The sequence below is a fragment of the Pristiophorus japonicus genome, chromosome 10 (assembly GCF_044704955.1).
Source record: "Pristiophorus japonicus isolate sPriJap1 chromosome 10, sPriJap1.hap1, whole genome shotgun sequence".
In the NCBI taxonomy this organism is placed as follows: Eukaryota; Metazoa; Chordata; class Chondrichthyes; family Pristiophoridae; genus Pristiophorus; species Pristiophorus japonicus.
Window position 1 is genome coordinate 49,239,393 of NC_091986.1, and position 26,477 is coordinate 49,265,869.

The 26,477-nt window shown below is 47.1% G+C and overlaps 1 protein-coding gene across 1 annotated transcript in view; it reads left to right on the plus strand.

Annotated features, from left to right (window-relative positions):
- Window positions 1-26,477, plus strand: part of LOC139274985 (collagen alpha-6(IV) chain-like) — a 401,423-nt gene that overhangs the window by 349,170 nt on the left and 25,776 nt on the right. The window contains exons 41-45 of the mRNA XM_070891802.1: window positions 2,543-2,659; window positions 3,186-3,347; window positions 4,648-4,746; window positions 11,046-11,192; window positions 22,560-22,676. Coding sequence (XP_070747903.1) covers window positions 2,543-2,659; window positions 3,186-3,347; window positions 4,648-4,746; window positions 11,046-11,192; window positions 22,560-22,676 — 642 coding nt within the window. The remainder of the gene's footprint in view (window positions 1-2,542; window positions 2,660-3,185; window positions 3,348-4,647; window positions 4,747-11,045; window positions 11,193-22,559; window positions 22,677-26,477) is intronic.

The window sequence follows — 26,477 nt, forward strand, 5'->3', positions numbered from 1 at the left end:
GAATTGCTTCGGTTTTGGATTCTGTTGGGCGGATTCCATCAGCGGCAATCCTTCTGCCCAAAAGTTCAACCTCGGGTGCGAGAAACAGACACTTGGATTTCTTAACTCTTAGGCCTACCCGATCCAATCGACTTAGTACTTCCTCCAAATTGCGGAGATGGGAGTCGGTGTCCCTGCCCGTGATGAGTATGTCATCTTGAAACACAACCGTCCCCGGGATGGACTTGAGCAGACTCTCCATGTTGCGCTGGAATATAACAGCTGCCGACCTGACACCGAATGGGCATCGATTGTACATAAAAAGGCCTCGATGTGTGTTGATGGTGGTGAGTAGCTTGGATTCCTCGGTCAATTCTTGCATCATATACGCAGATGTGAGGTCTAATTTTGAGAAAAGTTTACCTCCAGCCAATGTGGCAAATAAGTCCTCCGCTCTGGGCAGCGGGTACTGGTCCCGTAGGGAGACTCTCTTTATGGTAGATTTGTAGTCCCCACAGATTCGTACGGATCCATCAGGCTTCATGACGGGGACGATGGGACTTGCCCAGTCGCTCAATTCCACGGGTGAGATAATGCCTTCCCGCAGAAGCTGGTCCAATTAGTGTTCAGTCTTTTCCCTCATCACATAAGGCACAGCTCTAGCCTTGTGATGGACCGGTCTGGCATCCTGTGTGATGTAGATTTTAACTTTAGCCCCTTTGAAGGTGCCCACACATGGCTGAAAGAGATGTTCGAAATGACTTAGAACTGTTGAGCAGGAGGTCCGTTCCTCTGACAACATGGCATGAACATCATCCCATTTCAAATTTAGTTTTGCCAGCCAGCTTCTCCCCAACAGTGCTGGGGTATCTCCGGGGACAATCCACAGGGGAAGTCAGTTCACCGTCCCTTTGTGTGTGACTGAGAGCATGGCGCTGCCAAGGACTGGGATGATTTCTTTGGTTATAGGTCCTTAGTTTGGTGTCGATCCTTGTGAGTTTTGGTCTGTTGCTTTTGTGCGGCCACAGCTGTTCAAATTGTTGGACGTTCATGAGAGATTGACTAGCTCCCGTGTCCAGTTCCATGTTGACGGGTATCCCGTTGAATAGGACCCTCATCATTATTGGAGGCGTCTTGTTGTAAGAACAGTTGGCATTGATCGTGTTGATCCGCTGTACCTCGGCATCCCGGGCACTGTCCCCATCGTCTTCTGGTCCACTTTCCGACCCTTCCGATTCGTATACCAGCCGAGCTGCTGTTTTTCTGCACATGTGAGCCAGATGCCCTGTATAGTTGCAGTTTCTGCAAACAGCATGCTGAAATCGACACCCCCTTGTTGAGTGCCGTCCCCCACATCTCCAGCACAGACCGCTTCCATTGTTTCCGAAGGATGAGCTGCGTCTGGCTGATCTCTCTTGAGCTTCTCTCAATCTGTAGTTGATTGCTCGCATTGTGGGTTGATGAGGTGTGAACGGCCATTCATGTGGCCCTTGATGGCTTCTGGCGCCACTGCCTGTTGTTGAAGGCCTGCTCTCCTGCCTTTGTCTGTGAGTGGGGGGAGTGGCTTGTTTCACGCCGTGAACCCCTTGTTCCGATGTTTCGTTAGTTGTCGTACCCGCAGTGTAGATCAACCTCGTTTCTTCTTCTCCTCTCAAGAATATCTGTGCGACCAGTGCTGCTGCCTCTAGGGTCAAGTTCTTGGTCTCCATAAGCTTTCGGAATATGCTTGCATGGCCTATTCCTTCAACAAAAAAGTCTCTCAGTACTTCTTTCCTTAGTTCATCAGAGAACTCACATAAACTAGCCAGCCTCCGAAGTTCCGCCATGAAGTCGAGTATGCTCTGGCCCACACAGCGTCTGTAGTTGTAGAACCTGTGTCTGGTCATGTGTAGGCTGCTCGCTGGCTTGAGGTGGTCTCTCACCAGTGTGCTCAACTCCTCAAACGACTTGCTTGCTGGTTTCTCGGGTGCCAGCAGATCCTTCATTAAGGCATATGTTTTCGAGCCACAGCTGGTCAAGAGATGGGCTCTTCTCTTGTCTGCCTTATCGTCGCCCAACCAGTCTTTGGTTACAAAGCTTTGCTGGAGCCTTTCTATAAAGTCCTCCCAATTGTCTCCAGCATTGTATTTCTCATCTGACCCGTTGGTAGCCATTCTGTGGATTCTGTGATCCCGTAACTCGTCGCCACTGTAAAGTCCTGACCCTGCAGTACAGACTTACACGAGGCACATGCTGAAGTTAAGGTCACTCTGGACCTGCACCTTATTTCACAGCTCTCGAGTGCCACACTTGCCTGAGACCTGCCTTTATATACCTGTGTGGAACAGGTATGCAGTGTCTCCTGCAAGTGCACCCCTGATGATAAAGTATGCTTGTGGTTACAAGTCATATCTAGTTACAGTCATGTATAGCATGGTAAGATACAGTTATATACAGTAGTGTGAGATACATGATACATATGGTGCTCGATGCTGTGTAAAACACATTTGTTGGACAAGATCGGATACTATCGCTTGTTAAAACCTCTGCAAATTCTCACGATATTTTATGTGATTTATTTTAGGTGAACCAGGCCCCCTCGGCCCACTCGGACCTCCGGGCAACCCAGGACCCTTAATACCATCGAACAAACCAGGGAAAATAGGCAATCCCGGGCCAAGAGGAGTGGACGGTCCTCAAGGTAATGTATTCTCGCCATGTGGTGGTGTTGTTTCTGTGAGTGACCATCACAGGTCAACATCGAGTGACCGACTGGTCAACACTGAGTGACTGACTGGTCAACACTGAGTGACTATCACTGGTCAACACTGAGTGACCGACTGTTCGACACAGAGTGACCGTCACTAGCCAACACTGAGCAACCATCACTGGTCAACACTGAGTAACCGTCACTGGTCAACACCGAGTAACCGTCACTAGCCAACACTGAGCGACCATTACTGGTCAACACTGAGTGTCTGTGACTTGTCAGGAAGCACTGTCCGCTCACCGTGCATATCGAAAAACCATGGAGTCTGTCCGTGGACTGTAAATCATAGCTAGCCTGCGGTTAGCGGTTTTGGGATGTCTGCTTTAAGTTCGTGTTCGAGGCTGTGGCGTTTGACTTGAACACAAGGTCTTCTGACACAGAGACGAAAGATGTACGAATGATGGACACCTGGGTGAGACAACGATGATCATTAATATTATCTCGGACTATCTTATAGGTTACCCAGGCCAACCAGGTCCATCTGGCAGGTGGGCCCCCCCTGGGATTAAGGGTGAGCCAGGGGTCCAAGGAACAGCTGGTTTCCCAGGACCACCGGGACTGGGAGGTGATGCGGGATCTTCTGGTCTTTCGGGGATCGATGGCATTTCCGGCAACAAAGGCAAGTCAGAGATCTTTCATGTAGGTTTTTATACTGTTTTGTGGGGAAATTATCCAGAATTAGATGTTAACTAAAGACTTTATTAAGACACAGGGAAATGAAAATGTTTGCAAGACAATGGGCCTTATTCTCTTGGCCCTATTGTACTTAGCAGAGGTTCTAAAGCAGGCAGTGTCTCATTGGGCGCCCATTTTAGGCCCCGCCCCATATGCAGTTCTGTTGACTTGTGGACCTGAATATCGGGAGTGTGGTAAAACAACAACAATAACTTATATTTATATAGTGCCTTTAACGTAGTGCAACGTCCCAAGGCGCTTCACAGGAGTATTATCAAATAAAACATTTGACAACAAGCCACATAAGTAGAAATTAGCGCAGGTGACCAAAAGCTTGATCAAAGAGGTAGTGTCTTTAGGAGGAAAGAGAGGTAGAGAGGCGGAGAGGGAGTTCCACAGCTTAGGGCCTAGGCAACAGAAACCACGGCCACCAATGCTGGAGTGATTATAATCAGGGATGCTCAAAGGGGCAGAATTAGAGGAGCACAGATATCTCATGGGGTTGTGGGGCTGGAGGAAATTACAGAGATAGGGATAGGCGCCGCCATGGAGGGATTTGAAAATAAGGATGAGAATTTTGAAATCGAGACGTTGCTTAACCGGGAGCCAATGTAAGTCAGCGAGCACAGGAGTAATGGGTGAATGGGACTTGGTGCACATTAGGACACGGGCAGCCCAGTTTTGGATCACCTCAAGTTTGCATAGGGTAGAATGTGGGAGCCAGCCAGGAGTGCATTGGAATAGTCAAGCAACAAAGGCAGTAATGCTGAGGCAAGGACGGAGACGGGCGATGTTACGGAGGTGGAAATAGGCGGACTTAGTTATGCTGCGGATATGTGGTGGAAAGCACTGTCAGGGTCAAATATGACGCCCAAGTTGCGAACAGTCTAGTTAAGCCTCAGACAGAAGTTGGGGAGAGGGATGGAACAAAATGGGCGGAAAGTGTGGTTACCTTTGTTTTGGGTTCCCGCCCTTCTCCAAATTCACCCCAATACTCTTACCGTAGAGAAACACATTCGAAGAGGACCATGGGATCAAAGACAGGGCTATGCATTGCTGATTCTCCAACCCCTGCACCCTTGAGGCAGATCTCCTTACTGGGAGTGCGGGAGCAAAGAATTTTCCCTCTACTTTTGCGTTAAATGTGCTAATGTAATACCTTAAATCTGTTAACTCAATCCTGTACATTTATATTTATTTTCAAATCAGTTGTGACTGATTATTTTTTATTTATATATTGAAAGGTCAAAAAGGTGAGCAGGGTATGATGGGTTACCCTGGGAGGAAAGGACCACATGGAGACCAGGGAGCACTTGGAGTGATCGGTCCAATTGGATTAGCTGGTAAGTGAAGCGTTTTCTCTTTCCGATTTAAATTGTGCTACGTTCCTCCCTCGTCCTCCTGATGTACAACTGGTATTGAGTTTTTGCTAACACTCCAGATATACCTTGCTCTGTATCAACCGTATCCAGACTGTGCTCAAAGGGACATGCAGAAACTGTTGCATTCCTGGATTAACTTGCAGCATTGCTTAGGATGCAGCAGAATTTACAATTTTCATTTCATTAGTGCAAGTGGAGTTTTGCTCATGCTGTTGAGGAGAGTTTAAATTAGCTTGGCAGGGGGATGGGAACCTGAGAACAAATTTCAAAGGGAAGGAAGTAAAGCAGAAATTGGATAGCAAGAATCTAGAAAGCAAATCTGTAAGACAGAGGCAACAGGGCTTAGTATGTAGTAAGCAACGAGGTCTTCCTGTACTGAATGGTATATATTTTAATGCAAGGAGTATAGCGAATAAGGCGGATGAGCTAAGAGCACAGGTAGATACTTGGGAGTATGACATTATAGCCAATACAGAAACATGGCTGAAAGAGAGGCAGGTATGGCAGATCAATATTCCTGGCTACAGGATTTTTAGACAAGAGAGAGAGAGGGGTAAAAGGGGGGGCGGGGGGGGGGGAAGGTTGCAGTACTGATTAAAGAAACTATTGCAGCGGTGAGGAGGGATGATATGTTAGAGGGAACATCAAATGAGGCCATATGGGTCGAATTGAAAAATAAAAAAGGGTCGATCACACTGCTGGCCGTGTATTATAGACCCCCAAACAGTGGGAGGGAGATAGAGGAGCAAATTGCTGTGAAGTCCAAAAACCATAAGGTAGTAATAATAGGGAATTTTCACTATCCAAATATTGATTGGGACAAATTTAGTGTGAAGGGTATAGAGGGTGCGGAATTCTTGAAATGCATTCAAAAGAACTTTTTTAGTCAGTATGTCACAAGCCCAACATAAGAGGGGGAGGACTTGGATTTAGTTTTGGGGAATGAAGCTGGGCAGGTTGAAGGGGTATTAGTGGGAGAGCACTTGGGTGCCAGTGACCATAATTGGCAGATTCAAGTTGGTTATGGATAAGGACAATAGGCCTGTAATAAAAGTTCCAAATTGGGGAAAAGCTAATTTTGCTAAGTTAAGGAATGATTTTGGCCACAGTGGACTGGAAACAGCTACTTGTGGGTAAATCAGTGTTGGGACAGTGGGAGGCATTTAAGGAGGAGATCCAGAAGGCTTAGGCAAACATGTGCCCTTAAAGAAAAAGGCTGGGAAAGATAATTCTAGAGCCCGCTAGATGTCTAGGGACTTACAGGGGAGGATTAAGAAAAAAAGGGATGCTATGTCATATATCAACGGCTAAATACTATAGAATCTTTAGAGGAATATAGAAAGTTAAGCGACAAAATTAAAAAGAATATTAGGAATGCTAAGAGAGAGCACGAGAAATTCTTGGCCAGTAAAATTAAGGAAAACCCTAAGATGTTCTATAAATATATTAAGAGTAAGAGGGTAACTAAAGATAGGGTAGGGCCTATTAGAGACCATGAGGGTAATCTTTGTGTGGAGGTGGAAGATGTTGGGAGGGTTCTTAACAAATACTTTGCATCTGTTTTCACATAGGAATGGGGCAATGCACATACTGCAATTGAGGAGGAGTGTGATATTCTAGATGAAATAAATATAGTCAGAGAGAAAGTAGTAAGGGGTTTAGCAACTTTGAAAGTAGACAAGTCCCCAGGCCCGGATGAAATGCATCCCAGACTGTTGAGCGAAGTAAAAGAGGAAATAGCAGAGGCCTTGACCATCATTTTCCAGTCCTCTTTGGATTTGGGCATGGTGCCAGAGGATTGGAGGACTGTTAATGTAATATCCTTGTTTAAGAAGGGAGAAATGGATAGGCCGAGTGTCAGCCTAACCTCAGTGATGGGAAAATTATTGGAAAAAATCCTGAAAGACAGGATAAATCTGATTTGGAAAGGCAAGGATTAATTAGGGACAGTCAGCGCGGATTTGTTAAGGGAAGATCGTGTTTGACTAACCCGATTGAAATTTTTGAGGAGGAAACCAAGAGGGTTTCCTCCTCGTAGTGTGTACGATGTAGTATATATGGACTTTAGCAAAGCTTTTGATAAGGTCCCACATGGTAGACTGGTCATGAAGGTTAAAGCCCATGGGATACAGGGCAAAGTGTCAAATTGGATCCAAAATTGGCTTGGAGGTAGGAAGCAAAGGGTAATGATTGATGGATGTTTTTGTGACTGGAAGGATGTTTCCAGTGGGTTTCCACAGGGCTCAGTACTGGGACCCTTGCTTTTTGTGGTATATATCATAGATTTAGATTTGAATATAAGGGAGTATGATTAAGAAGTTTGCAGATGACTAAAATTGGCTGTGTGGTTGATAATGAAGAGGAAATTCATGGGCTGGAGGAGGATATCAATCTACTGGTCAGGTGGGCAGAGCAGTGGCAAATGTAGTTTAATTCAGCGAAGTAGGTCCCTTGCAGTCAGAATCAGGTGAATACATAATGGGGAACAAGGAAATGGCAGACCAATTGAACAAATACTTTAGTTCTGTCTTCACTAAGGAAGACATAAAGAACCTCCCGAAAATACTAGGGGACTGAGGGTCTAGCGAGAAGGAGAAACTGCGGGAACTGAGGGAAATCCTTATTAGTCAGGAAATGGTGTTAGGGAAATTGATGGGATTGAAGGCCAATAAATCCTGAAGGCCTGATAGTCTGCATCCCAGAGTACTTAAGGAAGTGGCCCTAGAAATAGTAGATGCATTGGTGGTCATTTTCCAACATTTCATGGACTCTGGATCAGTTCCTATGGATTGGAGGGTAGCTAATGTAACCTCACTTTTTAAAAAGGGAGGGAGAGATAAAACAGGGAATTATAGACCAGTTAGCCTGACATCGGTAGTGGGGAAAATGCTGGAATCAATTATTAAAGATGTAATAGCAGCACATTTGAAAAGCAGTGACAGGATCAGTCCAAGTCAGCATGGATTTATGAAAGGGAAATCATGCTTGACAAATCTAGAATATTTTGAGGATGTAACTAGTAGAGTGGATAAGGGAGAACCAGTGGATATGGTGTATTTGGACTTTCAAAATGCTTTTGACAAGGTCCCAAACAAGAGATTAGTGTGAAGAATTAAGGCACATGATATTGGGGTAATATATTGACGTGGATAGAGAACTGGTTGGCAGATAGTGGGAATAAACGTGTCCTTTTCAGAATGGCAGGCAGTGACTAGTGGGGTACCGCAAGGTTCAGTGCTGGGACCCCAGCTATTTACAATTAATGATTTAGATGAAGGAATTGAATGTAATATCTCCAAGTTTGCAGATGACACTAAACTGGGTGGCAGTGTGTTGCGAGGAGGATGCTAAGAGGCTGCTGGGTGACTTGGACAGATTAGGTGAGTGGGCAAATGCATGGCAGATGCAGTATAATGTGGATAAATGTGAGGTTATCCACTTTGGTGGCATAAACAGGAAGGCAGATTATTATCTGAATGGTGACAGATTAGTAAAAGGGGAGGTGCAACGAGACTTGGGTGTCATGGTACATCAGTCATTGAAAGTAGGCATGCAGGTACAGCAGGCAGTAAAGAAAGCAAATGGCATGTTGGCCTTCATAGCGAGAGGATTTGAGTATAGGAGCAGGGAGGTCCTACTGTAGTTGTACAGAGCCTTGGTGAATCCACACCTTGCAGTTTTGGTCTACTAATCTGAAGAAGGACATTCTTGCTATTGAGGGAGTGCAGCGAAGATTCACCAGACTGATTCCCGGGATGGCAGGACTGACATATGAAGAAAGACTGGATCGACTAAGCTTATATTCACTGGAATTTAGAAGAATGAGAGGGGATCTCATAGAAGCACATAAAATTCTGATGGGATTGGACAGGTTAGATGCAGGAAGAATGTTCCCGATGTTGGGGAAGTCCAGAACCAGGGTTCACAGTTTAAGGATAAGGGGTAAGCCATATAGGACCGAGATGAGAAGAAACTTATTCACCCAGAGAATTGTGAACCTGTGGAATTCTCTACCACAGAAAGTTGTTGAGTCCAGTTCGTTGGATATATTCAAAAAGGAGTTAGATGTGGCCCTTATGGCTGAAGGGATCAGGGGGTATGGAGAGAAGGCAGGAGTGGGGTACTGAAGTTGCATGATCAGCAATGGTCATATTGAATGGTGGTGCAGGCTTGAAGGGCCGAATGGCCTACTCCTGCACCTATTTTCTATGTTTCTGTGTGAGGTGATGCACTTTGGGAGGTCTAATAAGGAAAGGGTATACACATATTAAGCGGTCGGCCACTTAATAGTGTAGATGAACAAAGGGACCCTGGAACGTTTGTCCACAGATCCCTGAAAGTAGCAGGCCAGGTGGATAAGGTGGTTAAGAAGGCATACGGAATGCTTGCCTTTATTGGCCGAGGCATAGAGTATAAGAGCAGGGAGGTTCTGCTTAAATTGTATAAAACTTTGGTTAGGCCATAGCTGGAGTATTGCGTGCAGTTCTGGTCGCCATATTCTAGGAAGGACGTGATTGCACTCGAGAGGGTGCAGAGTAAATTTACTCGGATGCTGCCTGGAATGGAGAATCTTAGTTATGAGGACAGATTGGATAGGCTGGGTTTGTTCTCATTGGAATAGAGGAGGTTGAGAGGAGACCTCACTGAGGTGTACAAAATATTGTGGAGCCTGGACATAGTGAATAGTAAGGGTCTATTTCCATTGGTGGAGGGGTCTATTACGTGGGGCATAGTTTTAAGGTGGTTGGTGGAAGGTTTAGAGGGGATTTGAGGGGGGCTTCCTTACGCAGAGGGTTGTGGGGATCTGGAACTCGCTGCCTGGAAGAGTGGTGGATGCAAAAACCCTCACCACTTTTAAGAGATGGTTGGATGGGCACTTAAAGTGCAGTAACCTGCAGGGTTACGGACCTAGAGCTGGTAATTGGGATTAGACTGGATGACCTTTTGTTGGACGGAGCAGATATAATGGTAAGTACTCTGGGAAATAGAATACGGCCAGGGTGGTCTCCTGGACTAGTTTCGATCGCCTAGATGGGTCGGAGAGGAATTTTCCCAGATTTTTTCTCCCTGAATTGGCCTGAGTTTTTATCTGGTTTTTGTCTCTCCCAGGAGATCGCATGGCTCCGGTTGGGGTGGAGTGTAGAATGTTTTAGTATAAGGGTTGTCGCAGTTGTGTGAGTCGGACTGGTTGGGCTGAGTGCTCTTTTCCTTTCCGTCATTGTTTATAGGTTTATATGTAACCTTTAGGGCGGTGCGACACGATGGGCTGAAATGGCCTCCTTCTGCGCTGTAAATTTCTATGTTTCTATGTTTCTGTGATGTTACGCAAGCCACAAAACATTTTCATTCAATTGCTGCAGTTCCATTTCCTTTAACCTGCACCAATACCCAGGGAGGGAAATAAATGGACAGAAGAATTTGGAGCGTCATTGAATTCCCGCCTCCCTCACCAGGAGTGTGCAATCAATCAATCAGCACTTATTTCTCACAGTAGACAGCTTTGGCATAACTACCTCACGGTGATGGAATCAAAGGGGAAATTCTCCGACTTTGTAGTCCTGGCTTACCCATCATAGACATGTATCGGAAATTCCGGCGCCTGCTGTGCACAATTTACTGACGATAATAGTGGGAGATCCCGGCGAAAGTTCCGATTTACTACTCAGTGGGTGACCTGCAGTGCAAAGCCAAATGGTTACACCTGAAATCTTATCACATGGTCCAATCGATTCGTCCCAAGAGCCTTTAAACCGGGCAACTCTGTGTGGAACGGGCTCAAGGGGCTGAATGGCCTCCTTTTATCCAATAACCTTCAGGCTTCCAAACTCCAAGCTGTCATCACATGGGTTTCAGAAGGGGAAATTTCTGCCTGATCTTCCGAATGCTACAACCCACTCAAACTGTGAAAGCCGCACGGTACAAGAGTATCTAGACTTCAGGAAGGCAATTGATAAAGTTCCACATGAAAGGCTATTCATTACACTCAAAGCTGTGGGGTTTCAGGGTAAACCCTGGGAGTGTTTAAGAATCTGGCTGAAAGATAGAACACAGCACGTATTTGATAGAGGAGTTATATCAAGACTGGATGAAAATGCTGAATGGCTCAGTATTGTTCTTAATTTACATCAAAGACTTGCGCTCTAAACCTCAGTGTGATGTTGTCAAATAGGGGAGGTGGACTCGGAGGAGGAAGCTCAGAGTGCAATGGATGGAATATCTGCTTGCTGACTAACTCAGTCTTTCATTTGATTCGACTCTAGGTATAGTGGGATTGCCAGGCCCACACGGACCAGCCCCTCCTCCTCAACGTTTCTTCGCTCCGGAAGGTTCTCGTGGTCTGCCCGGAAGTCCCGGACGTCACGGATTTCCAGGGAATCCGGGTCCAAAGGGAATTCCTGGGGATCTAGGTGAGTGTTTTATATGCATGCCTGTTTACTGTGTGATGTCTGTAACACTGTTATGCAACACTGAATGTACCTTTACACTGTATACACCTTACCTGTACACCGGAGGGTGCTGCTGCTGGAGACCTAGGGGTTACCTGTACACTGCAGGTAACCCAGTATATAAAGGAGCTCACAGTTTGATGTCCTGACTCGAGGAGCTACAAATAAAGGACTACAGGTCTATACAGTTTAAGTATCATACCCTGCCTCATGGAGTCATTACTAAAGGTGCCTACATACACTACAACTGGTGATGAGAATACGAGATCACGAACCACATGCTCAGCGTGTCGAATCTCAGCATCTTTCAGCAGTTTATCAATGGGGAAGATTGGGATGCTCTTGTAGAAAGATTGGAACACTTAAGGAGACTGGCTGCACCGTGCGACTTTGGCGACCACCTAAATAAAGCACTAAGGGACTCTAAACCGACGAGAGCATTGCACCGCATGGATACTTCTCAGGGCAGAAACACTGCCCCGAGTCCCGCAACCCTGAGTCTGCCACATGGGTCAAACCGGATGGCCCTGTGCTGGCGCTGTGGAGGAAACCACATGGCCCACCAGTGCCGCTACAAAGACTATGCATGCAAAGAGAAAGGGCACCTTCAAAGGATGTGCAAAAAAGGCTGTACTCACCGCGTCTCAGATGAGTTGGCTGATAACCGGGGCTCCAACTCATATGAAGGTGAAGTTGCTCAACCCTTGGAAGAAGAGTATGGAACTCATATCTGCTCCACCGCAAGTTCTCCGTGGGCGATGAAAGTAGATGGCGACATGGTCCCAGTTTCTATGGAGAGTGACACAGGGACGAGCCAGTCTGCAATGAGCCAAACGATCTTTGAAGAACTTTGGATGAATCCCGCCAACCGACCACAACTGCATCCTGTCCAAGCGAAACTGCTCCCAGGCCTCCGGGCTCCAGCAATCGACCTCGAACATGGACCCATCGCTGCACCTGGAGGTTCCACTGTCCAGCTCAACAGCGCGGCGATGACTCCACAACACCACGGCGAAATCTCCAGGACCGAGGATCCAAACTCCACTTTCCAGGCAGAGACAGCACTCCGAGGTGAACATCGGCGAAAGAAATTGATTCCCGACGTCCAGGGTCGGGCCTGTGGAAGAAAAGAGCACCACAGCCTACCTGCAGGAGAGCCAGAAGATGGCTGCCGCACCACGAGGAGCAGAACCTGTAATCAAAATGGCCACGGCCATTCCACAAGGGGCAGCGTTGGAGGAGCGACACATGGCACCTAGCGGCCAATCGGATTGGGAGGCTTCCTTAAAGGAGACCGGTAACCAAAGAAATTTAAAGGGACCATCTCAACTATTTGAGTACAAGGACTTTTTAAAGCTAAAGATGCAATTAAAGGGTGCAAGTATGAAAATGTATGCAATGTAACCATGAATTGTGATGCTGCTTTAACAAATGTGACTAATGAGATGAATGCATGTGTCAGTGAGGTTAAGAACAAGTTTATTATGCTTAACAATAATGACAGAAAATGTGAAATGCCTAATGTAACCATGCCTGTTGAAACCAGGACTCCCAAAAGTGATGCAAATGTTAGAAGTACAATGCAGGCTCGACTATGTGTGATCAGAGCCAAGGTGTCATGTACACTGCCAAAGGACATTGGGTCCTACAGGGACCACGCTGATGCCAATGGAATCCCCCTGCGGGAGACCCCCAGGTCCAGCAGGCTACCTGACCATGTAGCCTGGACCTTTGGAACGAGTGTGATGCCCCTTGCAGGACATGCACATACCCAGTTGGAGCAGACCCACTACAGGGACAGTGGTCAATGGGCAGCCCAGCCACCACCAATGGCAATCTGCACCAGACCAGCCCTACAACCCTGGCCACCAGGGCCAACAACAGGAGCGTGAGGCCAATACCCTCCAGCTTCCCTGGTAAACCCTGGGATGACCTGATCCTCATCCCAATTGGTGGACAAGGAGCCCACCCAGTCCTGTGGCCCTGCCCACCATCCCACAACTACCCACATCACAGTGCATACACACCATCCATTGCTGCCATGGCTACTCCCCCCGAGGGATCTTTGATCCAATACTATCTTTGACTTCTCTTAGTCATGGTTGGACCACTTTTCCTGTAAGGTTTTTGTGCCTTAAAGGAATGTATGTTTGTTGTAAATTATGTATTAATTTTTGGAATGCTGGCCATTGCTGGTATACCATCATATCTTTTTCTGTAGTTTTCCAGTCTACCCTGGCCAACTTGCCCCTCATACCTACGTAGTTTGCTTTGTTTGGACTTAAGACCCTAGTTTCGGATTTAACTAAATCACTTCCAAATTTGATATAAAATTCTATCATATTATGGTCACTCTTCCCTAATATGGCAGTGGGATGGGAACCTATGCAGGGAGACAGAGGGAAGAGGAATGGGGGTAGAAGCAAAAGATAGAAAGAAGAAAAGTAAAAGTGGAGGGCAGAGAAACCCAAGGCAAAAATCAAAAAGGGCAAAGTGTGTTAAAAAGACAAACCTGAAGGCTCTGTGCCTCAAAGCAAGGAGTATTCGTAATAAGGTGGACAAATTAACTGTGCAGGCAGCTATTAATGAATATGATATAATTGGGATTACGGAGACATGGCTCCAGGGTGACCAAGGCTGGGAACACAACATCCAGGGGTATTCAACATTCAGGAAAGATAGACAGAAAGGAAAAGGAGGTGGGGTAGCGTTGCTGGTTAAAGAGGAAATTAACGCAATAATAAGGAAAGACATTAGCTTGGATGATGTGGAATCTGTATGGGTAGAGCTGCGGAATACCAAAAGGTAGAAAACGCTAGTGGGAGTTGTGTACAGACCACCAAACAGTAGTAGTGAGGTTGGGGACAGCATCAAACAAGAAATTAGGGATGCATGCAATAAAGGTACAGCAGTTATCATGGACAACTTTAATCTACATATAGATTGGGCTAATCAAACTAGTAGCAATACAGTGGAGGAGGATTTCCTGGAGTGTATTAGGGATGGTTTTCTAGACCAATATGTTGAGGAACCAACTAGAGGGCTGGCCATCTTAGACTGGGTGATGTGTAATGAGAAAGGACTAATTAGCAATCTTGTTGTGCGAGACCCCTTGGGGAAGAGTGACCATACTTTGGTAGAATTCTTTATTAAGATGGAGAGTGACACAGTTGGTACAGAGACTAGGGTCCTGAACTTAAGGAGAGGTAACTTCGATGGTATGAGACGTGAATTGGCTAGAATAGACTAGCAAATGATACTTAGAGTTGATGGTGGATAGGCAATGGCAAACATTTAAAGATCACATGGATGAACTTCAACAATTGTACCATCCCTGTCTGGAGTAATAATAAAATGAGGAAGGTGGCTCAACCATGGCTAACAAGGGAAATTGGGGATGGTGTTCAATCCAGGGAAGAGGCATATGAATTGGCCAGAAGGAGCAGCGGACCTGAGGATTGGGGGAAATTTAGAATTCAGCAGAGGAGGACAAAGGGTTTAATTAGGAGGGGGGGAAATAGAGTATGAGAGGAAGCTTGCTGGGAACATAGAAACTGACTGCAAAAGCTTCTATAGATATGTGAACAGAAAAAGATCGGTGAAGACAAACGTGGGTCCCTTGCCATCAGAACCAGGTGAATTTATAATGGGGAGCAAGGAAATGGCAGACCAGTTGAACAGATACTTTGGTTCTGTCTTCACGAAGGAAGACACAAATAACCTTCCGGAAATACTAGGGGACCGAGGGTCTAGTGAGAAGGAGGAACTGAAGGAAATCCTTATTAGTCAGGAAGTTGTGTTGGGGAAATTGATGGGATTGAAGGCCCATAAATCCCCAGGGGCTGATAGTCTGCATCCCAGAGTACTTAAGGAAGTGGCCCTAGAAATAGCGGCTGCATTGGTGATCATTTTCTAACAGTCTATCGACTCTGGATCAGTTCCTATGGACTGGAGGGTAGCTAATGTAACGCCCCTTTTTGGAAAGGGAAGGAGAGAGAAAGCAGAGAATTATAGATCGGTTAACCTGACATCGGTGGTGGGGAAAATGTTGGAATCAGTTATTGAAGATGAAATAGCAGCGCATTTGTAAAGCAGTGACAAGATCGGTCCAAGTCAGCATGGATTTATGAAGGGGAAATCATGCTTGACAGGTCTTCTGGAATTTTTTGAGGATGTAACTAGTAGAGTGGACGGGGGAGAACCAGTGGATGTGGTGTATTTGGACTTTCAAAAGGCTTTTGACAGGGTCCCACACAAGAGATTGGTGTGCAAAATTCAAGCACATGGTATTGGGGGTGATGTATTGACGTGGATAGAGGACTGGTTGACAGACAGGAAGCAGAGAGTCGGGATAAACGGGTCCTTTTCAGAATGGCGGGCAGTGACTGGTGGGGTGCCGTGGGGCTCAGTGCTGGGACCCCAGCTATTTACAATATACATCAATTATTTGGATGAAGGAGTTGAGTGTAATATCTCCAAGTTTGCAGATGACACTAAGCTGGGTGGCAGTGTGAGCTGTGAGGAGAATACTAAGAGGCTGCAGGGTGATTTGGACAGGTTAGGTGAGTGGGCAAATGCATGGCAGATGCAGTATAATGTGGATAAATGTGAGGGTATCCACTTTGGTGGCAAAATCACGAAGGCAGAATATTATCTGAATGGCGGCAGATTAGGAAAATGGGAAGTGCAACGAGACCTGGGTGTCATGGTACATCAGTCATTGAAAGTTGGCATGCAGGTACAGCAGGCGGTGAAGAGGGCAAAAGGCATGTTGGCCTTCATAGCTAGGGAATTTGAGTATGTGAGCAAGGAGGTCTTACTGCAGTTGAACAGGGCCTTGGTGAGGCCTCACCTGGAATTTTGTGTTCAGTTTTGGTCTCCTAATCTGAGGAAGGACGTTTTTGCTATTGAGGGAGTGCAGCGAAGGTTTACCAGACTGACTCCCGGGATGGCAGGACTGACATATGAGGAGAGACTGGATCGACTGGGCCTGTATTTACTGGAGTTTAGAAGAATGAGAGGGGATCTCATAGAAACATATAAAATTCTGAAAGGACTGAACAGATTAGATGCAGGAAGAATGTTCCCAATGTTGGGGAAGTCCAAAACCAAGGGTCACAGTCGAAGGATAAGGGGTAAGCCATTTAGGACCGAGATGAGGAGAAACATCTTCACCCAGAGAGTTGTTAACCTGTGGAATTCTCTACCTCAGAGAGTTGTTGATGCCAGTTGTTTCGATATATTCAAGAAGGAGTTGGACATGGCCCTTATGGCTAAAGGGATCAAGGGGTATGGAGAGAAAGCAAGAAAGGGGAACTGAGGTGAATGATCAGCTGTGATATTGAATGGTGTTGCAGGCTCGAAGGGCCGAATGGCCTACTCCTGCACCTATTTTCTATGTTTCGATGTTTCTGTCCCACAACAGTGACACCCACTTGGTCTGTGTGTGAGGGGGGAGAAATGTATAAGGCCAGCCTCAAGCACAGGGGTCACACCTGGCAACCACAACCTCCCATAGCCTACCACTGATCACCTCCCCTGGTCATGACAATAAGGATATAAAAAATGCTTCGGGTGGATTGTTGTTGTATATGCATGCCTGTTTACTGTGTGATGCCTATAACACTGTTATGTAACACTGAATGTACCCTTACACTGTACACACCTTACCTGTACACCAGAGGGTGCTGCTGCTGGAGACCTAAGGGTTACCTGCACACTGCCTGTAGAATCCTCAACTCTAGAACATATTCACACGAGGCATATACTGCAGACAAGGTCACTCATGACCTGCACCTTTATTCCCCGGAACAAGGAGTGCTGAGCCTGCGTGGAACTGCCCTTTAAGTACCTGGCTGACCAGGTAAGGAGTGTCTCCCACAAATTCACCCCCTGTGGTCAAGGTGTGTAGTTCACAGTTGTCTACAGTGTACAGTGTTGTTACATATTGGTTACAGTTATGTGAAGGTCACAAACATGTCATCACCTCCCCCCCAATGTCTTTGGGTCAAAGATTGAGTCTTTCTGGCGGTTGACGCTCTCTCGTGGAGCGCCGCAGTTGTGGCTCTGGTGGTTGAGCCGTGGTATGCGTCTCTGTGGCCTGAGTTGGTTCCGGCCTGTCCGGGCTGGCCGCAGGGACTGTGCATGCTGTTGAGGCAGTGGTGTGGCTGACATCCCATGGTCTATTTCAGGTTCCACAGTGTCCATGCTGAACCTTTTCTTTACCTGCTCCAGATGTTTGTGGCATATCTGCCCATTGTTTAGTCTGACCACTATGACCCTATTTCCCTCTTTACCAATTACGGTAAAGCCACTTGGGTCCAAGTGCATGGTTAAGCACAAATACCAGGTCATCCATTTCTATACACCTCCCCATTGAGTTTCGATCATGGCACTCGGTTTGGGACTGCCGCTTGCCCTCAACAATGTCTGCCAGGCTCGGGTGAATGAGGGACAGTCGCGTTTTGAGCGTGCGTTTCATGAGGAGCTGGCAGAACTCCCGTGAGCAAGTGCGGGTGGGACCTATAGGCCAGCAGGAGACGCGATAGGCGGTACTGAAGAGAGGGTCCTGGATACGGAGCATGCCTTGTTTTATGACTTGGACCGCACGTTCTGCCTGGCCATTGGAAGCTGGCTTGAACAGTGCTGTCTGGACGTGTTTAATGCCATTACCGACATAAACTCCTGGAATTCATGGCTGGTGAAACACGGGCCATTGTCGCTGACCAGAATGTCCGGCAAGCCGTGGGTCGCGAAAACCGTGCGCAGACTCTCCACGGTATGGATGTCGTGCACGAGTTTAATATGATGCACTCGATCTATTTCGAGTATGCATCGACTACAATCAGGAACATTTTTCCCATGAACGGCCCCGCATAGTCCACGTGGATGCGTGACCATGGCCTGGTGGGCCAGGGCCACGGGCTGAGCGGGGCCCCTCCTGGGGGCATTGCCCAGCTGGGCACACGTCATGCACCTGCGAACCCAGTGTTCCAGGTCTGAGTCAATCCCTGGCCACCATACATACATGTGACCGGGCAATGGCCTTCATTAGCACAATGCCAGGGTGCTCGCTATGGAGTTCCCTGATGAATGCTTCCCTTCCTCTCTGCGGCATGACCACCCAGCTGCCCCATAGTAGGCAGTCGGCTTGGATGGAGAGCTCATCCATCCGTCTCTGAAACTGTCTGACGGCGCCCAATCCCCAGTCAGGACACATTTCTTTATCATGGATAGGAGGGGGTCCCTGTTGGTCCAGAGTTTGATCTGGTGGGCTGTGATGGGGGAGCCTGCAGTGTCAAAAGCCTCAATGGCCATGACCATCTCAGCGCTTTGCTCTGCTGACCCCTCGGTGGAGGCCAGCGGAATTCTGCTGAGCGCGTCAGTGCAATTTTCGGTACCTGGCCAGTGCCATGAGAGCCCATCGCTGTATGCGAGCTGACACATTGGCATTGACAGCCTTGCTGTCGGACAACAGGGATGTTAACGGTTTGTGATCCGTTTCTAACTCGAACGGTCTGCCGAAAAGATACTGGTGCATCTTTTTCACACCGTAAACGCAAGCGAGTGCTTCCTTTTCGACCATGCCGTACCCACGCTCTGCCTGGGAGAGCGACCTGGAGGCATAAGCCACCGGTTGTAGTCGGCCGTCGTCATTTCCCTGCTGCAACACACACCCAACCCCGTATGATGATGCATCGCATGTTAAAACTAGTTTTTTACAGGGGTCATACAAAGTCAACAGTTTGTTGGAACAAAGCAGGTTCCGCGCCCTGTTGAAAGCCCATTCCTGACAGTCCCCCCAGAACCAGTCACAATCCTTATGCAGGAGCACATGTAACGGCTCCAACAATGTGCTTAAGTTAGGCAGGAAGTTCCCGAAGTAGTTCAAAAGTCCCAGGAGCGATCGCAACTCCGATGTGTTGCCGGGCCGGGACACGCGGCGGATCGCCTCCGTTTTGGATTCGGTAGGCCGGATCCTGTCTGCGGCAACCCTCCTGCCCAAAAACTCGACCTCTGGGGCCAAAAACACACACTTGGCCTTTTTCAGCCGCAGGCCTACCCGGTCCAGTCGGTGTAGCACCTCCTCTAGGTTGTGGAGGTGTTCCTCGGTGTCTCGACCCGTTGTTAGGATGTCGTCTTGGAATACGATTGTGCCGGAAATGGATTTGAGCAAGCTTTCCATGTTCCTCTGGAAGATTGCGGCCGCTGAACGAATGCCAAACGGACACCTGTTGTAGATGAATAGCCCCTTGTGCGTCGTGATGGTGGTCAGAAGCTTGGATTCTTCAGCCAGTTCCTGAGTCATGTAGGCCAAAGTGAGGTCCAACTTAGTGAACAGCTTGCCACCTGCCAGCATGGCAAAAAGGTCCTCCGCTCTCGGGAGCGAGTATTGGTCCTGCAGCGATACTCGGTTGATGGTGGCTTTGTAGTCGCCGCAGATCCTGACCGAACCATCCACTTTAAGGACAGGAACGATGGGACTTGCCCAATCACTGAATTCAACGGGCGAAATTATGCCCTCTCTGAGCAACCTGTCCAATTCACTCTCAATTTTCTCACGCATCACATACGGCACTGCTCTGGCTTTGTGGTGCACTGGTCTGGCATCCGGGGTGATGTGTATCACTACTTTGGTGCCCTTGAACGTTCTGACACCGGGTTGAAACAGTGACCCGAATTTTTGTAGGACCTGCGAGCATGAACTTCGCTCCACAGACGAAATGGCGTGCACATCTCCCCATTTCCAGTTCATCTCAGCTAGCCAGCTCCTTCCCAAAAGCGCGGGGTAATTTCCCGGAACAATCCAGAGTGGCAGGCGGTTCTGTGATCCATTGTGTGTTACCACCAGGTTTGCACTGCCCAGCACTGGGATGATTTCTTTGGTGTACGTGCGTAGCTGCGTGTCAATGCTTTCCAGTTTGGGCCTGCTAGCTCTGTGTGGCCATAGTCTCTCAAATTGTTGGACGCTCATAAGGGACTGGCTGGCTCCCGTATCCAGCTCCATGCGCACCGGGATGCCATTCAATAAAACTTTCATCATCATGGGTGGCGTTTTAGTGCATGAGCTGCGGACGTCAGCCATATGAACCCTCTGAACCTCAGCATCCATGGCTTGGCCCCAGGCATCATCCTGCATTGCAGATCCCTCGTCTGATTCCTCTGTTTCATAGATTAGCCTCGCTGCCGCCTTTCGGCACATTCTAGCCAAATGTCCTCTGGCTTTACAATTCCTGCAGGTGAACTGCTGGAACTTGCAGCTTTTAGCAGTATGTCTACCCCCGCATCTCCAGCATTGGCTGAAATTGTTGCTCACAAAGGGGTTGTTACCAGGCATTCCTCTCTGATTGTCCCCTTGGTTGTTTCTAAGCACTCTGGTGGTGGGTGTCAATTGTCCCATCACGGGATGCATTGTTCCTCTTGATGGCGTGAATTGCTGATCCTCCTGCCATTGTCATTGTTGCTGTCCCACCCTGGAGCCTGTTGCTGCCTGGGCGGTGTCGAATTGCCCTTGCCTGCTTGCCTGAGCGGTGTCGAATTGCCCTTGCCTGCCTGCCTGAGCGGTGTCGAATTGCCCTTGTCTGCCTGCGGGGTTCTGTATCACTTTTACAACATTAACTCCATGGTTCATCGCAACGTTAAAACCAGGGCTGCTTGCGTAAATTATCTTGGTCTCCTCTTCCCCCGCCAAGAAGGTCTGAGCTATCAAAGCTGCCCTTTCCAAGATCAAGTCTTTGTCCTCAATAAGCTTCCTGAAAATACCGGCATGACTAATGCCCTCAATGAAAAAATCCCTTAACATCTCTCCCCTGCAGGCGTCTGTAAACTTACAGAAGCTGGCCGGCCAAGCGCCTCAGGTCTGCAACGAAATCCGAGCTGTTTTGCCCTTCCCGACGCCGGTGTGTGTAGAACCGGTGCCGGGCCATGTGTACGCTGCTTGCTGGTTTCAGATGTTTGCTGATCAGCTGGCTGAGCTCTTCGAAGGACTTGTTGGCCGGCTTGAGAGGTGCAAGCAGGTCTTTCATCAGCGCGTACGTTTTTGTCCCGCAGCTGGTCAGTAGATGCGCCCTCCGCTTGTCAGCTGCTTCCACTCCCAGCCAGTCCTTTGTGGCAAAGGTCTGCTGGAGTCGCTCCACAAAATCGTCCCAGTCCTCACCCACACAGTAACGTTCCTCTGTGCTACCGGTGGCCATCCTTGTGGTTCAGTGATTCCCGTTTCTCGTCGCCAGATGTAGAGTTCTCAACTCTAGAACATATTCACACGAGGCATATACTGCAGACTAGGAGACTCATGACCTGCACCTTTATTCACCAGACCAAGGAGTGCTGAGCCTGCGTGGAACCTTCCTTTAAGTACCTGGCTGAATAGGTGAGGAGTGCCTCCCACAAGTTCACCCCCTGTGGTCAAGGTGTATATTTCACAGTTGAATACAGTGTACAGTGCTGTTACATATTGGTTACAGTTATGTGAAGGTTACAAACATGACACTGCCCAGTATAAAAAGGAGCTCAGTTTGGTGTCCTGACTCGAGGAGCTGCAAATAAAGGACTACAGTTTAAGTAACCTATCCTGCCTCGTGGAGTCATTACTAAAAAAGGTGCCTACATACACTACAGTGAGCATGCAAACATCTTTTCGGTTTCCTTTTTCTACAGGATTCCGAGAGCATGCGCCATATTGTCTCAGGCATTGCAAACATACCTCGTCCCACTCATTATCACCGCACGATCCTGGAACTCGCTCCCTAACAGCACTGTGGGAGCACCTTCACCTCATGAACTGCAGCAGTTCAAGAAGGCGGCACACCACCACCTTCTCAAGGGAAAACAGGGGAAGGACAATAAATGGTCATTAGCTAATTGCTGTTTGTGGGAGCTTGCTGTGCGCAAATTGGCTTCCACAATTGCTACATTACAGCAGTAACTACATGTAACATATGTGGGTAGAACAAATGAAGGACAGAGACGCGGTTAGTTGCTAGTCCATGTGTTTGCTTTATTAGGCCAGAGCCAACTAAGCATGCTCATAACAAACCATGTGACAAACCATGTGATAAACCACGTGATCATGCATTACACTACATTGGAAAAGTACTTCATTGGCTGTAACGTGCTTTGGGAAGTCCTGAGGTGGTGAAAGCTGCTGTAGAAATACAAGTCTTTCTTTAAATGTTGAACCTAAATTCTAGGCAGGCTGGAGGAGAGCGCGTGTGAATAGGTGTTGCTCACGTGTTGCTGCTTCTGTCCTGCAGTGTTGCTGGTTCTGAGCTCTGAGAATATCGTTAACACTCACTGATGCATGTTGTGTTTGAATGTCTTTCTTCGCAGGTCCAAAGGGCCCAAAGGGTAGAGCAGGAGTTCCCGGGCGCAGCAGCTCCCCTGGTATAGTGGGCCCCACCGGGCAACCTGGCACAGTTGGTCAGCAAGGACCATTGGGATTTCAAGGTATGAAACCTTCAACTGTTCCACACATTGGGGGAGATGAACATAAGAACATAAGAAATAGGAACACGAGTAGGCCATTTGGCCCCTCAAGTCTGCTCCACCATTCAATAAGATCATGGCTGATCTGGTCTTGGCCTCAACTCCATTTTACGGTAGAGGACACTAAAAATATCTCAACAGTGGATACGCAAGGGGCTATAGGGGGAGAGGAACTTAACACAATCACAATCACTAAGGAGGTGGTACTCAGTAAGATAATGGGACTAAAGGCGGATAAATCCTCTGGACCTGATGGCTTGCAATCTAGGGTCTTGAGAAGTAGCAGCAGGGATAGTGGATGCATTGGTTGTAATTTACCAGAATTCCCTGGATTCTGGGGAGGTCCCAGCAGATTGGAAACTGCAAATGTAACGCCCCTATTTAAAAAAGGAGGCAGATTAAAAACAGACCAGTTAGTCTAAAATCTGTGGTTAGGAAAATGTTGGAGTCCATTATTAAAGAAGCAGTAGCAGGACATTTGGAAAAGCAAAATTTGGTCAGGCAGAGTCAGCATGGATTTATGAAGGGGAAGTCATGTTTGACAAATTTGCTGGAATTCTTTGAGGATGTAACGAACAGGGTGGATAAAGAGAAACCAGTGGATGTGATGTATTTGAATTTCCAGAAGGCGCCACATAAGAGGTTACTACACAAGATAAAAGTTCATGGGATTGGGAGTAATATATTAGCATGGATAGAGGATTGGCTAACTAACAGAAAACAGAGAGTCGGGATAAATGGGTAATTCTCGGCTTGGCAATCAGTAACTAGTGGCAATCAGTAACTTATTACAAAGGGGATGGAGTATAAAAGCAGGGAAGTCTTGCTACAGTTATACAGGGTATTGGTGAGGCCACACCTGGATTACTGCGTACAGTTTTGATTTCCATATTTAAGAAAGTATATACTTGCTTTGGAGGCAGTTCAGAGAAGGTTCACTAGGTTGATTCTGGAGATAAGGGGATTGACTTATAAGAACATAAGAAATAGGAGCAGGAGTAGGCCATACAGCCCCTCGAGCCTGCTCCGCCATTTAATACGATCATGGCTAATCCGATCATGGACTCAGGTCCACTTCCCTGCCCGCTCTCCATAACCCCTTATTCCCTTATCGTTTAGAAACTGACTATTTCTGTCTTAAATTTATTCAATGTCCCAGTTTCCATAGCTCTCTGAGGCAGCGAATTTCACAGATCCACAACCCTCTGGGAGAAAGAATTTCTCCTCATCTCAGTTTTAAATGGGTGGCCTCTTATTCTAAGATTATGCCCTCTAGTTCTAGTCTCCCCTATCAGTGGAAACATCCTCTCTGCAGCCACCTCATAATCTTATACGTTTCAATAAGATCACCTCTCATTCTTCTGAATTCCAATGAGTAGAGACCCAACCTACTCAATCTTTCCTCATAAGTCAATCCCCTCATCTCTGGAATCAACCTTGTGAACCTTCTCTGAACTGCCTCGAAAGCAAGTATATCCTTTCATAAATATGGAAACCAAAACTGCACACAGTATTCCAAGTGTGGCCTCACCAATACCCTGTATAACTGTAGCAAGACTTCCCTGCTTTTATACGCCATCCCTTTGCAATAAAGGCCAAGATTCCATTGGCCTTTCTGATCACTTGCTGCATCTGCATATTAATCTTTTGAGGAAAGGTTGAGGAGGTTGGGCCTCTACTCTTTGGAATTCAGAAGTTTGAGAGGTGATCTTATCGAAACATATAAGATTATGAGGGGGCTTGACAAGGTGGATGCAGAGAGGATGTTTCCACTGATAGGGGAGACTAGAACTAGGGGCCATAATCTTAAAATAAGGGGCCACCCATTTAAAACTGAGATGAGGAGGAATTTTTTCTCGGAGGGTTGTGGATCTGTGGAATTTGCTGCCTCAGAGAGCTGTGGAAGCTGGGACATTGAATAAATTTAAGACAGAGAGAGATAGGTTCTTAACCAATAAGGAAATAAGGTGTTATGGAGAGCGAGCAGGGAAGTGGACCTGAGTCCATGATCGTATCACCCATGATCGTAATAAATTGCGGAGTAGGCTCGAGGGGCTGTATGGCCGACTCCTGCTCCATTTCTTATGTTCTTATCTTCTTATGTTCACTCAGGTCACACATATTCCAGAAGGTATTATCACACCACGACCCTCCTCCAACCACCCTGCACCCATGCTCCCATCATTGGTGTCCGTGTCAGCTGTGGCTCAGTGGGTAGCACTCGCATCTCTGAGTCAGAATGCTGAGGGTTCGAGTCCCACTCCAGGGACTTGAGCACAAAAAAAAACCCTAGACTGATACTCCAGTTCAGTGCTGAGGGAGTGCTGCACGGTTGGAGGTGCTGTCTTTCGGATGAGACGTTAAACTGAGGCCCCGTCTGCTCTCTCAGGTTGATGTAAAGGATCCCATGACACTATTTCGAAGAGCAGGGGAGTTATCCCCGGTGTCCTGGCCAATATTTATCCTTCAATCAACATCAACAAAAAAAACAGATTATCTGGGCATTATCACATTGCTGTTTATGGGAGCTTGCTTGTGAGCAAACTGGCTGTCGTGTTTCCTACATTACAACAGTGACTACACTCCAAAAAGTACTTCATTGTCTGTAAAGCACGTTGGGATGTTTGGTGGTCATGAAAGGTGCTATATAAATGCAAGTCTGTCTTTCTTTCCCTTCTTTGATTGGGAAGAAAATGTTGTCTTATACAGTTGGTGATAAACAATTCATCTCAGAGTTGGCATTGGACAAGAGGTTTTACTTCAACAAAGAGCAGTTTTGGAGGTGCATTGCTAGTATTAGCTAGAGATTTGGCCTTTGGTATGGACCCACCTCCAAGAGCTAGTCTTATCCAGCTTGCTTTTCATATGTGTTACAGCATAGGTTTACTCTTCACACCAATTTTCTCTACTTCTTGCTAGATTATGGTTGCATGGCTGGTGGGCGCCTCCAAAATATCATATACATGGTCCTTGCTCATCTGTGAGCTGCCTCAGTGAATGTCAATCAGCTATTTGGATGACAGCTCAGGTCACCCTAATTCTGTTATCCACTGCCCTCAACATGGGCACTTTCTCCAGCACTGACATCGTGTTCTGGCCAATATTTATCCCTCAACCAATATCACTAAAAATAAACAGATTTTCTGGTCATTATCAGATTGCTATTTGTGGGAGCTTGCTGTGCGCAAATTGGCTGTCGCATTTCCTACATTACACCAGTGACTACACTCCAAAAGTACTTCATTGGCTGTAAAGTGCATAAATTGTGATAGGCACTCACTGTTCGATTTTGTTACAAAGGGATTAGAGTATAAGAGTTAAGTCATCTTACTACAATTATACAAGGCATTGGTGAGCTACACCTGCCGTATTGTGTACAGTTTTCGTCTCCCTACCTAAGGAAATACATACTTGCCTTTGAGAGAGTGCAACGAAGGTTCACTAGACTGCTCCTGGGATGAGGGGATTGCCCAATGAGGAGAGATTGAGTAGACTCGGCCTTTATTCCCTAGAGTTTAGAAGAATGAGAGGTGATCTAATTGAAACATAGAATAATCTTAAGGAGCCCTGACAGGGTTAATGCTGAGAAGATGTTTCCCCTGGCTGGGGAATCTAGAACACGGGGTCACAGTCTCAGAATAAGGGGTCGGTCATTTAGGACTGAGATGAGGAGAAATTTCTTTGCTCAAAGGGTTGTGAATCTTTGGAATTCTCTACCCCAGAGAGCTGTGGATGCTCAGACAGAGGTCGATACATTTATGG